At 41.4% G+C, this 17,125-nt stretch overlaps 1 protein-coding gene and 1 long non-coding RNA gene across 2 annotated transcripts in view; both read left to right on the top strand.

The window, feature by feature from the left end:
* Window positions 1-17,125, top strand: part of MYOZ1 (myozenin 1) — a 47,819-nt gene that overhangs the window by 10,815 nt on the left and 19,879 nt on the right. Inside the window, exons 2-3 of the mRNA XM_040437544.1 lie at window positions 7,753-7,850; window positions 13,432-13,622. Of these exons, the coding sequence (XP_040293478.1) occupies window positions 7,781-7,850; window positions 13,432-13,622 (261 nt within the window). The 5' untranslated portion in view covers window positions 7,753-7,780. The remainder of the gene's footprint in view (window positions 1-7,752; window positions 7,851-13,431; window positions 13,623-17,125) is intronic.
* LOC121005036 lies at window positions 14,843-16,419 on the top strand. The gene is made up of 3 exons (XR_005779856.1): window positions 14,843-15,006; window positions 16,301-16,306; window positions 16,409-16,419. It is a non-coding gene; the product is annotated as an uncharacterized LOC121005036 (long non-coding RNA).

Raw genomic sequence — 17,125 nt, 5'->3', positions numbered from 1 at the left:
TGGGCAAATCTTGCTAAGTCAAAATGTGCCATGCTGATACCCTCATACACATACCCAAAAAGACTGAGTGCTATAATAAAATCAAAAGGTACTTCAACAAAGTATTACTTATGCAACCATATTTTATTTTTATATTTTTTCTTCCATCTACCTATAAGATTTCAGTTTGCTTTTCAATTGAGTTGTACAGTTTGTAGGTCACATTAAAGGTGGAAAAAGTTCTGAAAAGATTTATCTTTGTCTCATTTTTTTTACATACACAGAAACCTGACATTTTACCAGGGGTGTGTAGTCTTTTTATATCAACTGTATTAAAAAAAAAGTGAAACATGAATGTAGCAATATGAAAATGTGTGAAAAAAATTTGGGATTTTTTTTTAGCAAAGTTCCCTAATATAAAACACAAGCATATACATATACTGAAACCATGATGAATGAAGGTGACCAAATAATATTAAATATAAGTGTAATAAAGTATGATATAGTAGGTAATGCCAATATTCTAAGGGTACTTTAACACTAGCGTTTTTCTTTTCCGGTGTTGAGTTCAGTCACAGGAGCTCAATACCGGAAAAAAAACCGATCAGTTTTATCCTAATGCATTCTGAATGGAGAGCATTCCGTTCAGTATGCATCAGGATGCATCAGTTCAGTCCCTCTTATGTTTTTTGGACGGAGAAAATACTGCAGCATGCTGTTGTTTTCTCTCCGGCCAAAAATCCTGGACACTTGCCGATATCCATTGAAATGTATTAGTGCAAAACAAAATAAATACCGGATGACACCGGAGATCCGGTATTTCAATGCATTTGTCAGACGGATCCGCATCCGGATCCTTCTGACAAATGTCATCTGTTTGCGTCCGGATTCCGGTGACGGAACTGCCTGCCAGAATCCTCTGCTTGCAAGTGTGAAAGTACCCTAAAACTTCTTGTATTCAAATTCTAACACAGGGCCCAAGTATAATCGATCCAGTTTGCCATACACAGAACTGTTGTCCATAAGGCAGGAGATAAAACCAGATATCCATTTCACAGCAACAGATCTTCCAAATGTACAGTACATCACATCCTATGGATGTCTTCCACTCTAGAACAAATGCCAACAAACATGTCTGTTACAATCTCCATCATAAAATCCATCAATAAGTCTTCCACGAATCCACGGTGCCCCTATTATTACTTAAATCCCACAACACTGCTGCTCAGTAATAGATGCTTACCTATACGATATACTAACCCCACCAATCACCTTCATCTAATATGGCACCATAATAATGCAATATGTTTAAAATACACATGGATGCGTAATGGACAACCAAAACTCAAGACACCCACTAACTACAACACACCCTACTTTAATACTATTGATGAAATGGTAGTATAAATACATTACAAAATAATCAAAGGACCATGAGTACTACTTACAGATAGGAGCCTGGAGATGCTCTGTTAAAAAAACCACTTCAGCCTACTACAGTATTTCGGGTGTTTTCACAGAAAGATTTAAAACATTACCCTCTAGGTTGTAAAACACACATTGTACACTTATATTGCTATTTTTGCAAAACAAAAAAACACTTGAACTGTCTGGAGATGCCCTGTAAAATACTTCGGGCCTACTATTTAAGCTGTTTTCACCAAGATTAGAAAAGCTACCCTCTGCATTGTACATTTGTATTGCTATTTTTGCTGAAAAGAAAACCCTTGAACTGTCTGCAGATGCCCTGTCCAATATTTTGGACTATTATTTCAGGTCTTTTAACCGAGTTTTAAAATGCTACCCTCTAGATTGAACTCAGGTTTGGAAATAAAAGCTGTATTTCTGTTCAAATTAAAAATAAAATGTTTTTACAGGTAGCTGCTTTTGTGGTTCTGCTGCGGCTGTGTTATAAGGTAGTGACTGCAGCTAGAAGGCACTGCCTGGCACACCCAGGCTCAGATCTTCACTGGAGGCTTTCCCTGCCTTCCCTATTCTACACAAGACTTCTTATTTTTAGCCTTTCCCTAAACTGTCCCTGAGTCTAGATTAGAAGCTTGATTGTGACTGTACACTGTCTCTAAGATCGTTTTCTGTCAGATGCTGCATAGACCCATTCACCCTCATTCACAGAATGACATTCTGCTTCTGCAAGGGCACCTCTCTGCCTGCTGCAGCACTGATTGGCTCCCAAGCTGACAGACAGCCTTGATGAGCCAATTAGGGCAAGCCATCCCCCCCACTTCCGCTCAGGGTCATGTGAGCATCCTTCTTTTAATTCCCTCATGCTTTTTACCACCAACATACTGGATGTTGTCAGAAGTGAACCTGAAAAGCTTCGAGTTGGTCTTGCAGACAAATGTTTGGGAAGTTCACAATAAACCTGATTCATTATGAACTGATTTGTTCGTTCTAATCCCACGGTATTCTTCTGCCACAAATGGAAAAAAGTAATAATGCTACAGCTGTACCAGCAAACAGCCCGCTCTGTAAACTCTGGCGTTAGGTAAAAACAGTATGGGGTCCTATTAGTAGTGCCTGCAACAGTCCCATGCACTTCAGTGGAGATGAATTACAGTACCACACTGTTATTAGAAGAAAGCAGCCATATTTTTCTAATACAGAACAAGCCTTATCAATACTTCTTTTCCACTCTGTATACCCTATATTTTATTGTTGTGGGAAATAATTCTATGCTGTTACATCACTACATATAGTGTACTTGCAGTTATGCACAGGGCTGGTAAAAAAAAATTAAAAATCTTCTTGGGTTTGTGCTTTCTCTAAGGAGGCAGTGATTCTCGAATGAGTTTTTATTACTTATGTTTGTGTTCAGGTAGAAGTGTTTAGAATTCTTGATCTTTACATGATTTCCTATGCATAACAATGCATTCCAATAGTCATATTAAACATGTGTGCAGTTCTATGGACAATGTAAAATAGTAACATAGTACATAAGGCCGAAAAAAGACATTTGTCCATCCAGTTCGGCCTGTCATCCTGCAAGTTGATCCAGAGGAAGGCAAAAAAAAAACACCTATGAGGTAGAAGCCAATTTTCCCCACTTTAGGGGAATAAAAAATTCCTTCCCGACTCCAATCAGGCAATCAGAATAACTCCCTGGATCAACGACCCCTCTCTAGTAGCTATACATCCAGGCCCCTCTTATATTCCTTTATTGTACTCACCATCACCACCTCCTCAGGCAGAGAGTTCCATAGTCTCACTGCTCTTACCATAAAGAATCCTCTTCTATGTTTGTGTACAAACCTTCTTTCCTCCAGACGCAGAGGATGTCCCCTCGTCACAGTCCTGGGGATAAATAGATGATGGGATAAATCTCTGTACTGACCCCTGATATATTTATACATAGTAATTAGATCTCCCCCATATTTTTTCTAAAGTGAATAACCCTAATTTTGATAATCTTTCAGGGTACTGTAGTTGCCCCATTCCAGTTATTACTTTAGTTGCCCTCCTCTGGACCCTCTCCAGCTCTGCTATGTCTGCCTTGTTCACAGGAGACCAGAACTGTACACAGTACTCTGTCACGGGTAGAGTCACGAGAATCAAAATAGAGCGGAGGTGCACCCCCTGAGCTGCCACCTGGTCCCCTGTCCCTGCCTACTTGCACCACCCACCCTAGGTGACGGAGCGCAACTGGGCGACAGTCCCTAACCTACTAAGTGCAAGCAGAGAGAAAGAGACAGCAGGGAAGAGGACAGCCACTGAGAAGTTACAATAAGCGGACAAGAGGTAGAACAAAAACGGAAGGCGAGGAGGGTCAACTAGCCAAAGTCAGTCCAGGAGGTCACGTCAGAACAAGGGAAGAGGCAAAGACAAATCCGTAAACAAGCCGAGGTCAAAATCCGAGAGGTAGCGTCAAGGTACAGGGAGCAGGCAGAAGAGGTGTCAAGAGGCGCATCGAGGTTCAATTCCAGAGGTAGCTTAATAACAATAAAGTACACAGCCTATAGGACGAAAATCACAGGCAACCTGTAGCCAGCTGGCCGCCTGTATTTATAGTGGGGAGTGAGGGTCATGTGACGTGGCCAGCATCACATGACCAACAGACAGACAAGTCGAGCACCGAGTGATCAGCTCGGCGCTCAAGGCAGACCTAGGAGCAGGGAGCCTCCCAACTAGCAAAGCCACCCTTAGAACGAGGCCAAACACAGATCCTCGCTCCCGAAGCTAAGCAGCAGGTCTGCGGCTGATGGGAGACCGAGTGCGCCTTCGGCGCCCCGTTACAGTACTCCATGTGTGGTCTGACTAGTGATTTGTAAAGTGGTAGGACTATGTTCTTATCACGGGCATCTATGCCCCTTTTGATGCAACCCATTATCTTATTGGCCTTGGCAGCAGCTGCCTGACACTGTTTTTTGCAGCCTAGTTTGCTGTTTATTAAAATTCCTAGATCCTTTTCCATGTCAGTGTTACCGAGTGTTTTACCATTTAGTATGTACGGGTGACTTGCATTATTTCTTCCCATGTGCATAACTTTACATTTGTCAGTATTAAACCTCATCTGCCACTTATATGTGTACATGTGTTTTCTTCAAAAACATAATTGTTGAGTCCAGCTTCCCTTAAAAGAAGTTCTTTATTATTTAGGAATAAAATCCAGACATCAATTATATAATTGATGTCTGGATTTGATTCCTAATTAATAAAGAACTTCTTTTATAGGAAGCTGGACTCAACAATAATTTTTTGGAAACTTTCGTATGACCGCGTCTGGGTCTTTTGTCCGTGCTACCTGAGAAGTCTTACAGGTGAGCGCTGCAGTTTTTACATTTATTTACAAAATGTGTTTTCTTCTGTGTTGGCTGCATGGGTACTGTTACAGCAGTGGGTGTGGAACAACTGTGTTAAACAACAGATTTGGCTTTGGGCTAATACTATGGGGAATTTTCCTGGCAGTTCCCTGGTATTCACCTTTAAACCCCTGTTCAGGGATCTAGACTTTGCAGCAGGAAAGACACTCGGTTGGTACATCCTGGAGTTGTCTCTGTGTGGTTAACAGCTGATCCATGGGGTCAGAGTCACTGGAGCAGATCACTGGGGGGTCAGCCAAAAGTGTAGGGACAGGCAAAGGTCAGAGCTGGCAGAATATGGTAATATGTCCATGGTAAGGGCAGGCAGTGTAGGATCAATACTAGTAACAGACACAGCAAAGGGTCAATATTGGTATACGGGCAGAGTTCAGTACACGGGAAGACAGTAGAACAGAATACCTTTGCAGAGGGCTTAGCACACTAAGGAACCTTAATGCTCACGTACCTTCCCAAAGGTGTCTTAAGTATCCCAGGACTGCTAGCCATTGGCTGGTGAAGATTAGGGTGCGCGGTGGCTCTTCCTTTAAGACTCAGAGGGAGTGAACATGTTCTACGGGCAGAGGTAGGGGGGCTTTGCCGGCAAGCTGACCTCAGCCTGTGTGGGGTGATAGAGAAGACCCACCCGGAAGATGGGAGCAGGAGGCAAGTTTGGACCGCCTGGTAAGCTTAACCTGACAGTGGCGACTCACAGCCATCACTTTTTGAAACGTCAGCTCTACTTTTTTCAGATCAGTTGTTGAATATACTGATATACCCATCAGGAGGTCAGTGTATGACTACTGTTAGAGCAAGAATATCCTGAATATTATATACCCGAGTTTTACCATTAGCTTCCATGGGTGCGTAGGGTTTTGACCATGTTTGACCACAGCATGTAAACCCATCCTTAGGCATGAAGTGCTAAACTATTTTACAAATGAAACCTGGGATATTTTATTTCCACTTCAACAGGACAGAGCTGCAATACGAGACACAGTCTATGAACAAGAATAAATATAGGAAGAAGTCTCACCACTCTAAATGTCAATCTGAGGGTTGCAACCGAATCAATCCCACCTGTTCAGAGAAGCTTTTTCATTCCACCTACAGTAGGTATATGATGGTCCATATTGCCTGCAATACTGCAATGATATTGCTACTGATTGTGTGATACACTCTTCCATTCTTTACAACCAAATCCCACAGATGGAACTATTGGGCCTATTAAATTTAAAGAGTGGATCATGCAAACTGTATTAATGTCGTTGTGGTATCACAGGCGATATGGACCATCATCTACCCACTCTACGTGGAGTAAAAACCTCTCTGACAGGTAGGATTGTTCCCATTTTTGAACTATTGCGAACCCCAGCATTGAAATTTGAGTGGTGAGACTTTTCTATATTGATTTTCCATGTTAAAGAGGACCGGTCACCTCTTCAGACATGTCTGGTTTTCTAACTATTTGTATTCCCTGTGTAATAACAATTCTGGAGCATCTATTCTTATGGCTCTATGTTATGCCATCCCCCTGTTATTTCTACTAGAAGTTTATGAATGAATTGTCAGCAGAAAAGGTACAGATGGGTGTTACCAGTCGGGGGGTGTCCGTGCACAGTCTGACACTGGCAGCAATGCTTGGACAGACACACCTGCTACTGGTAACACCCAGCAGTACCCTTACTGCAGACTGCTGGCAATTTATTTGTAAACTTCTAGCAGGAGTAATATAGGAATGGCACTGCACAGAGTCATAAGAATATATGCTCTAGAATTGTTACTACATGGGGAATACAAGTAATTTCTAAGACAAACATGCCAGGTCCGTCAGCGCTTTCTCCTTTTATAGAGATTACACTTTATGTATACATATACTATTTCTGTGGTGTTTGGTTTCCATGAACAAAAGTGGCATTAACCCAATTTAAAGAAAGTTAATTAAATTCTGTACAATCTCTTTCATTTATCAAAAATAGTGGTATATCATACAAGAAAATAATTCATGGTGTCTGCTTTTACCCTTCTCGCAGTATCATGTACGTCACGGGAACAGGTCAGTTCCAGAGCCAGACATATCTATACAAGGCGAAGTTCTACACTAAAAGATAACCTGATGAAGAATAGCTGTGATTGTTGTTTAACATGTTCTGCACTGACAATATTACATAAAATTACAACAATGTCTTCCTGAAGGGGTACCACACCTGGCACCCCGACCGCTCTGCTGTTTGAAGAGGCCAGTGACATCACGTTAATCAGTCACATGAACCATGTGCAGATTAGTCCCATTCAATGGGGTTGGCAAAGTTTTTAAGATAACTAGCTTATCGCTGGAGGTCTGACCACTGGGACCCCCACAATCACAAGAATGGGGGTCCCATTCCCCTGTTCTGATGGAGCGGGAATTCATTCATGCGCATGGGAGCTGTATGGGAGCACCGGTGATATCTGAGTTGCCAACCACATCGGGACTATTCCAAAAGATAGTGGCCTGGTGGCTCCCCTGCAGCAAAGTCCAGATCTCTGTATAGGGGTTGAAGGCTGAAAACCAGGAGACTGCCACGATAACATCCTTAGGTCTAGCCCAAAGTCAAACCATTTGGTTGGCACAATGGTTCCACACTCACTGCCCATGACACGGGCACACACTAATCTGAAATTGATGGATTATCCTAGGGAAACCCCCTTTATGGTGCATAGAATATGTTTTATTCTTTCTGCCAATCTAATATTTCAGTGTAAATGGTTAATTTACATGTACCCCGAAAAAATGCCTGGGCAGGTGTAGCACTGTTTTGGAAGATACCAGTCAACCAATAAAAGGTTAAACTTGTCTTGTCCTTCAGGAGTTCCAAAGTTGTCTGAACAGTTTAAGAAAATGTAGTATAACTATCAAATGCATTGCTGAGTTGTTGTTTTTTATTGCAGTGAATAATAAACGACTTTCTATTTACAGAAAAACACAGAAAAAAGTATCTGCTACAATGCCTTTGTCTGGAACTCCAGCCCCAAATAAGAGGAAAAAGGCGACAAAAATCATCATGGAGCTAACCTGTGAGTAGATACTTTAGGTTTAAAAAATAGCCAATTATTTTGCTGATGCATCATCTAAACTCATCAGAAATTGTTGACCCAGGCACCTCTGAGCAGCTATAACTCTAACTTCCATAATTGTTACCACTACCATACTTGCACAGAGAAATGTAGGTAACAAGCAAAAATATAGAAAATGTGCACTCACCAAAGCGGTATGTAATGACCGACAAAGGGCACAATCAAAAAATCTAATTGTTTTAACTCTATCCATTGTAATTTCTATTTAATATCTTTACCTTAAAGGGAATTCCCAGTCTTTAGATACTGATGGCCTATCTTCAGGCCAGCTCATCAACATAAGATTGGTCTGACACCCAACACCCCCACCAAGAAGCTGTTTTCGGCGGCAACCAGCTCGGGAACAACACAGGGGATGGAACTGAAAGCGTAAAGGGGTTTTTCAAGAGTATAAAATGTCCCCTCATGTGCCGGGCACCACACATGGAATATACTTACCCCGTTCCCACTCCCTGCGCCGCTCCTGGTCCCCGCCCCTGCTGCTTTTCCCTGCACACCGATGAAAACATCCGGTGTCAGGAGGGAGCAGCCAATGGCAGGCAGGGACGAGCCTCCCTAGCATCGCCCACCATTGGCTGCTAAACCCCGGCGGTGCGGGGACCAGGAGCGCCGGGAGTGGGGACCGGGGTAAGAATATTCCATGTGGGGTGCCCGGCACATGATGAGGAAAACCCCTTTAAGGTTTCCTGCATACGGCTGTAGGCTGTCTTGCAGAAATTCCACACCATTTTCCATGTGAATTTCTGTGCTTGGGTTTTTGATGCAGATTTGATGCGGTTTTGCCACAGATCTTGCCCTTGCAGTGAAAAAGGTAAATCTGCATGGCAGATCAATTTCCACCCTGAACGAAAAAAACTAAGTGCACAGAAATTTGTGAAATCTCATACTTTTTACAGGTACTGTATTAGGGGACCCATTCATTTCAATGGGTCAGCAAAAAAAATGCTGATAGTTCATCCGTTTGTGTTCCGCGTCCGTTGTCAGTGTTTCCCTTCAGCAAAAAAAAATAGTGCATGTCCTACTTTTTTCACATTTGCGGACAAGGATAGGCATTTATTACAAGGGATCTGTGGGAAAAAAAACGTATCCTCCCAAAAAAACAGATGCCGCATCAGTTTTTTTGGGCGGACGCAAAAAACAACTGTCGTGTGCATGAGGCCTTATGCTAAAGTTTTCCCGCATGAGAATCCACAGAAAAACTATGTGTAATCTGCAACATGCGCAGGTAGCCAAAGGCTCCATCCGCTATGTAGTGGTTGTGCCAGAGCGCCGCAGCTCAGCTCCCATTCAAATGAATGAAAGCTGAGCTGCAATATGTCGGCATGTCTAATACACAGTGAATGGATCCTTTGGCTTTCAGCTCCGTCCACTGTGTAGTTTCTAGCACAGCTAGTTGGTGGGGCTGTCACGTGTCAGTCTCCTATTAATCTGTCAACGATGGAGTATCCTGAGCATAGATCATTAACCCCTTCTACCCTGGGACAGTTTTCGCCCTCCTGCCCAGGCCATTTTTTGCAGATCTGACATGTGTCACTTTATGTGGTAATAACTTTGGAACTTTGGAACACTTTTACTTATCCAAGCCATTCTGAGATTGTTTTCTTGTGACACATTGTACTTCATGATAGTCATAAATTTGAGTCAATATATTTCACCTTTATTTATGAAAAAAATCACAAATTTGCCAAAAATTTTGAAACATTCGCAATTTTCAAAATTTAAATTCCTCTCCTTTTAAAACAGAAAGTGATACCTCATACAATATTTATTACTTAGCATCATTTTGTAAATGTCATTTTATTTTTTTAGGACGTTAGAAGGGGCAGATTTTGCTGGACTGGTTTTTAGATGCCATGTTCCATTTGAAGCCCCCCAGATGCACCCTCGGGTAGAAACTCCCAAAAAGTGACCCATTTTGGAAACTAGGGTATAAGGTGCCAGCTTTAGTGTTTTTTGGGGGAATATATGATTTTTAATTGCTCTATATTACATTTTTTGTGAGGCAAGATACCCCAAAAAATGCTGTTTTGGCACCATTTTTATTTTTTACAACATTCCTCTGAAGGGGTAGATCATGTGCTATTTTTAAAGAGCAGATTGTTACGGATGCAATGATATCAAATATGTCTACTTTCTTTGTTTGTTTGTTTCAGTTTTACATAATATTTAAAAAATATTATGTTTTTGTGTCTCCATTTTCTGAACACCATATTTTTTTTTATTTTTCTGCCGATTGTCTTGTACAGGGGCTAGTTTTTATTGGTACCATTTTTGGGTACATATGATTTTTTGATCATCCATTATTACACTTTATGGGGCAAGGTGACCCAAAAATTGGTTGTTTTAGCACAGTTTTTATTTATTTATTTTTATAGCGTTCACCTGAGGGGTTAGGTCATGTGACATTTTTATAAAGCAAATAGTTATAGACGTTATGTTTACTTTTTCTTATTTATTTAAGTTTTACACAATAATAGCCTTTTTGAAACCAGAAAAATTATGTTTTAGTGTCTCCATAGTCTGAGAGCCATTGCTTTTTAATTTTTTAACCAATTGTCTTAGGTAGGATCTCTTTTTTTGCGGGATGAGGTGATGGTTTGATTGGTACTATTTTGGGGAGCATATGCCTTTTCGATCGCTTGGTGTTGCGATTTCTGTGATGTAAGGTGTTCAGCTGAGGGTTTAGGTCATGTGATATGATATTTTTATATAGATGGCTGTCACGGATGCAGCGAAACCTAATGTGTACTTTTTAAAATTTATTTAACTTTAACACAATAATAGCATTTTTAAAACAAATAATGGTTAATGAGCTATATTTTTAAATATTTTTTGAGCAATTTTCTTATGTAGGGGCTCATTTTTTGCGGGATGAGGTGATGGTTTTATTGGTATTATTTTGTGGGACATAAACCTTTTTGATCACTTGGTGTTGCACTTTTTATGATGTAAGGTGACAAAAATGGCTTTTTTTTTACACCGTTTTTATTATTATTTTTATGTTGTTGATTGGACAGGGTGGATAATGTGATATATTTATAAAGCCGGTCGTTACGGATGCGGTGATACCTAATATGTGTGTTTTTTCTTTTTTTTCTATTTTTTATTATAAAATCAGGGGAGAGGGGCGTTTTTTCTTTTTTTACTTGAAACTTAATTTTTTTTTATTAAAAACACTTTTTTCTTTTTTTTAACTTTATTTCTGTCCCACTCTGGGACTTCAACTTTTAGGGGTCTGATCCCCTCTGCAATGCATTACAATACAATACAATACAATACTAATTGTAATGCATTGCCTGTTAGTGTATTATACTGAGTAATACACTAACAGGTTGCCTAGGAGCCCTGGGCGCCCGTAGAAGGCAGATCCCGATGCTGTGCAAGGCATTGGGCAGCCTGTGCAATGCATCAGGCTGCCTTGTCACCCATCGGGTCCCCCGCCACAGCAGCATGGGGACCTGATGAGCTCCCTCACCCGCTGCATGCACCTTCTATGCCGCGTTCAGCGCCGACTGCGGCATATAAGGGGTTAATCGCTGTAAAAGCCGATGCCGGCGGTTACAGCAGGGGCCCGGCTATCAGGGACTGCCGGGCTCCTGCAGTGATCGGGCGCGCACTGCTCCGGTGCCCGTCCGATGACCATGACGTAATAGTACTTAAAAATGAGGCAAGTCACTTGCCGCCATGACGTACTATTACGTCATATGTCGTCTAAAGACCAGAAAGCCCCTTTAACAGTGTATATTTATAAGGTATCATTAAATGATCCAATATTCTCTTCCTTTATATTTATAACCTGTAAGTGATAAATGTGAGATTGGTAGGGGTGCGATGTTGGGACCCTCACTAAGTACTTGAATGTAGTGTTGCACTGCTGTTTTACAGGGAGCAGTAGTACCAGGGTCAATGCCGCTCCTTTTAAACTCCTCCCCTTGACAATGGTGAAAAAACCTGCCCGTTCTAACAATTGTAAATAACCTAATATAATCAGCTGGTTAACATTACACACTTTGAAAAGCACTGATTAGACCGGAAACTGGTATAAGTAATAGCTCAAGTAGATTTCAGTTTCTGGTGCACAGAGGGCCAGAGATGCACCTAAATTATGATGAGTCATACTTGGCACAGTCCAGCGCACAGGGGATCAAGACTGGCATATGGGAACACCAGTCATGATAAACCTCTCTCACTGTTTTATCATGATTAATTCTATTAGATGGCATATTTTTTTTTCAAATCTGTATCGGAGGTTCCGTTGCAGATTCCGAGACACCATAACAGAAATCCAACTAGAACCCAAGGTAGTAAATGCAGTATATTGGGTGCCATAGGTGTCTGCCATATGAAGTATACACCACTATCCTTATATTCATTTTTCTTATCCTATTATGGAACAGTAAACAGAAATTAAAGCACAGATATCATCTGCTTCACAAACATCTATATATGCTGCAAATATATTTTAAATCCGCCTTGATTATTTTAAATCTGTTCTTTAAACATGACTTGTAAACAAGTTCCTATCCCATTTGAGTTGATTCTATGCAAGACATCATGTCTTCTACATAAAGCAAAATAAAATTGGGTTCTCATCTAATCGACTTATTGCTGTCAGGTAGACAGCTGCTTCAGACATATAGCTTTCCAGGTTCGGGCAGCAACTGCAACACATGCTCAGCTTCCAAAAAGGAGCTAGTTTTTTCTGGTTGAGGATATATTTTAGCAATGCTTATATGGAGTGGGACCCTGCTTTGCTAGTATCTATTTATCTATCTCAAGAAAACTGCTGAGAAAAGCATATCATGGTTTGATTCTTGAAAGGGTTCTGTCAGCATTGTTGACCATGCTAAACTACTCACAACACTAGGTAGGGGTAGGGGAGAGCAGTACAAACATACCTTTTTGGAGCTTACGTTATCAGTAGTAGTGTGAAGATGAAGATTTATTTGGCCAGATTCTGCTCTAGCTAGTGTACTGGAGAGGGAGCATCCCTGTGAAGTGCTCTCTATACTGACCTCCTTCACAGTCTCTCCTTTGAGCGACAGCTGTAGTGGTCTCCTGGGCAACTCTATGCAGAGAGCACTTCACAGTGAAGCCTCATCTGGGCACTTACAAGAACAGAATCTGGCAGAATAAAACTTCATATTCACACCACTCCTGATTAAAAAAAGCACCACAAGATGCATGTTTGTACTACTTTCCCAAGCCCTTACCTACTGATGCCAGCAGTTTAGCTTTGTTAAAGCCTCATTAAACTATTATAATCCATTAATAATGGTCCATTTAGGGCAGGCCTTAGGGATTTAATATTTGTGCACTGGCTCATAATGGCTTCGGCATGAGATCCAGAGTTTGCACCCTCTTCCACTCTTACCTAGTTTATTAATTAGGCAGTAAAATGTGGACACCTTGCAGCACTGTATGATCCATTATTAGGGCATTATATAGTACAGCACAAAGAGGAGGTAGCATTAATGGAACAAGGCAATACGTATTTAACATATTACTGTTATTGTTTTAGCATCAGGAGAAGGAGAGCGGGATATCTCCAGACTAAATTTAGGGACGAAGATCAGCGTTCCAAGAGATATTATGCTGGAGGAGCTATCTTTATTAAGCAATAAAGGCTCCAAGATGTTTAAACTTCGTCAAAAGCGAGTGGAAAAATTCATCTATGAGAACAACCCTGATGTGTTCACCGACAATTCATTGGTAAGTTGATGAAGACTTAATTATTAAATTATCAAAAACAGACATGCTGGTCATCCTCACATTGTAGTACCATTGTCCTGGATTTAACTATTTACATTGGGACATATGGAATGAATTAGAAAGATGCAGATGGAAATTCTCACATTCAAGCTGAAATTTCAATAATAACCAGGTAAAGAGCACAAAGTGTATAAGAAACACTGGCCAGCAGATGGATGAAATCTCATTTTATAGTTTAAAGGAGCGCTAAACTTAAAAATCCACTTTCATGTAACATCCACAACTTTCCACAGTTTCAAAAAACCTTGACTATATTGCATTTGAAAGAACTTTCTGTTAGGCCTGTTTCACACAGGTGTTAATGGTTCCGGCAGGGGAACAGCCTGCTGGATCCGTAACTACTGTGTGCTGCTGCCGGATCTCCGCCAGTCTCCATTATAGTGAATGGGGCTGGACGGACTTCCGTCAGCGCACGGCTGCACACAGTAGTTACGGAACTGGCAGGCTGCTGACCGGCTGGAACCATTAATGCCATTGTGAAACAGGCCTTACATATTAATTTTCGTACTGCTATATATTCTGCAGTTAGAGAGAAAACTACATTTAAAATTAGACTGATTTGCTTTTATCAGGAAGCAGTAATCTGTGGATGTTAAACTGACAAGGTCCTCATACACTTTAAGTTCCCAATCCAATTTCTAAAGTGGCCCTGGAAAAAAACTAAAAGTGGCCAGTTTTGTAAGTGGGTACAAACTGGCAGAAGGCAGGGCCAATAAAAGTAGGAAGGGTCAGCAATACCATAATGCAGCATAAAACTATTGGATTAACAAAATACACCCAAGCAGCACCACAAAATACCTCTCCAGAAACTGCCCCTCTGTGGTGGCCAGCACTAGCTATCATGTTCTGTCCTTCTCCAGTTGTCACTAAGGCTACTTTCACACTGGCGTTTTGGTTTCCGTTTGTGAGATCCATTCAGGGCTCTCACAAGCTGTCCAAAACTGATCAGTTTTGCCCTTAATGCATTCTGAATGGATAAGGATCCGCTCAGAATGCATCAGTTTGGCTCAGTTTGCCTCCGTTCCGCCTCCATTCCACTCTGGAGGCGGACATTAAAACGCTGCTTGCAGCGTTTTGGTGTCCGTCTCAAGATGCGGAGGCAAATGGATCCGTCCTGACACACAATGTAAGTCAATGGGGACGGATCCGTTTTTACTGACACAATATGGCACAATAAAAAACGGATCCGTCTCCCATTGACTTTCAATGGTGTTCAAGATGGATCCATTTTGGCCATGTTACAGATAATACAAATGGATCCGTTCTGAACGGATGAATGCGGTGGTATTATCTGAACTGAAGCATTTGTGAAGATCCATGACGAGTGTGAAAGTAGCCTAATTATGATGAAGGAGGCTGAGAAGGTGAGATGCAAGCCACAGCACCAAGCTAGCCCTACCCTCATTGTGCTGCCTAGTCTTTCAGGCTGCACTATCAAACATATAGGAGAATACAGCACTACATACCTATTACATCCAGTAACGTCTTATCTGATTGTAGACACTCTCTCTCCTGAACTTTTATATTCAGCCCAGGCTGCTATGATGGCTTCTTCAAGCAACTTTTGTTTCTTACATTTACGTCATACTCCCCACCTTCTCAACAAAAACTCCTTGGCTAGTAATTAAAATGCCCCCAGTAGTATGTTACCCCAAAGTGGTCCAGATTAGAAAAGAAGAAAAACCTAACATTCACCTGACTCCCATTCCATGCTACATCTGTGGTGCAAAGGCCCCTTCCAGCCTGAGACCTGAGATGCTTGTATCCTCTCACATGCAGTCGTGATGAGATCATAGTGCCACCTATGCCCCGGCACAGGTTATCATGAAGATGTTGTTGCTTTGTGACTGCCTGCACTGTTGATACACACATAGGTTTCAGGACTAGTGACCTGTGGACTACAAGGGTGAATGGTTAGGCAAGGAGCCATGCCCCACTGCAGTATTCAGGAGCCAACAACCAGACCTTTTCAGCCACCATCTGGTGGCTTTGAGGAGGGTATTGCTGGCTCAGGCAGCCCACAGAGGATTTTTCTGGTGGGGTTTTCGGACAGACAGCCCCTGGATGTAAACTGCTGAACCTGGTGATTTCGGCAGAATCATACTTACTAAAATTGTAATTAGTACGTCGGGACTTACCCATTTTGTCCCAGAACAGCCCAAATTTGCACGGACTATTTTTTAAAAACTAAAGACAGTCCCTGCAAATTTAGGACTGTTGCCAACAATGCAAGACTGATAACTTAATATATGTTAGAGGCATGTCCTGACCTTAGATGTTAGGGAAGAAGGATCGATTGTTTCTGTGTGAAGTAGGATTATTCCCCTTTCCCAATTGAAAACAACAATATACTGGCCTAAGTAGCGTGCATGTGTATGGGTTAATATTTACAAATGATCCACTGGACCCAGGAGGTCAAGAGTGCGGTTTCAATAGTCTTGGGACTATAATTCCTGTTTCCGGCCTTTTCTCTAATTTTTATTAAAATGTAACTTTTATTTCTCTTTTAATAACCAATATAGCCACAAAAAACATATACATTTAAAACTCAATATGCAGGGCAATTATTAGGGGGCTGTAGGCTTGACACCCACTGCTTGTCTTATGGGTAAGCTGAGATCTACGTTATCTCATGCGTGTTGCTTGTCTGTAATGTCAGCCGACATCAGACACCTTGCAGCTATCGTTTGGGGGGGATTGATATCCTACCTTAAGTGCTTTATTAGACCAAGTGCGATATTTAACTAACACTCGTAGCGGCTCCTACCGCCCGCACTTATACCTATTAGCTAACCCTATAGTATAAGTATCTATGCGGCGTCTGCAGATCGCCGTTCAGTGATCTTTTTTTGCCCTGCCATAAACATTTAAAAACTATTGATGCAGCTCCCCCGACATGTTTCACCGCGAGATGCGGCTTCTTCAGGGGGGTTAAGGAGCTGCTAACAAAAACTCCTAGATTATTATATTACTATAAACTACAATGGTGAGAGCCACATACATAGACATCCACCTCTTATTCATATACCTATTTCAATGGACCCATTCCCCTATTATATGGGGTCCCAAAGATGGATACAAAGTGTACCAACAGTATTTGCCTATCCCTGTGGGCTACTCAACTTCTTTTTGACATGGAAACTACACTTGAGTTGCCACACAAACATGCTTTTCTGTGTGTAGATTGTTGGGGGCGGGGGCCACATAGAAAGGCATAGCGGGCTGCATCTGGCACCCGAGTGGCATGTTGTACACCTCTGATCTAAGGTGAATTTGAACCTTTGAATTTGAACCACATACTGTACCTGTACTCCCAAAAAAAAATAAAAAATACAAATAAAGGAAGTACCTAAGTATTACATTCCTACATTATCAGACACAAATTAGGGAAGTTCTACACTAAAGATCAAAAAATCAATAGCACCTTTTATAAATAAATATTC

This window comes from Bufo bufo, chromosome 6, assembly GCF_905171765.1.
Source record: "Bufo bufo chromosome 6, aBufBuf1.1, whole genome shotgun sequence".
NCBI classification, from domain to species: domain Eukaryota; kingdom Metazoa; phylum Chordata; class Amphibia; order Anura; family Bufonidae; genus Bufo; species Bufo bufo.
The sequence above is the reverse complement of the archived record's forward strand: the minus strand, read 5'-3'. Positions and strand labels throughout refer to the sequence as shown.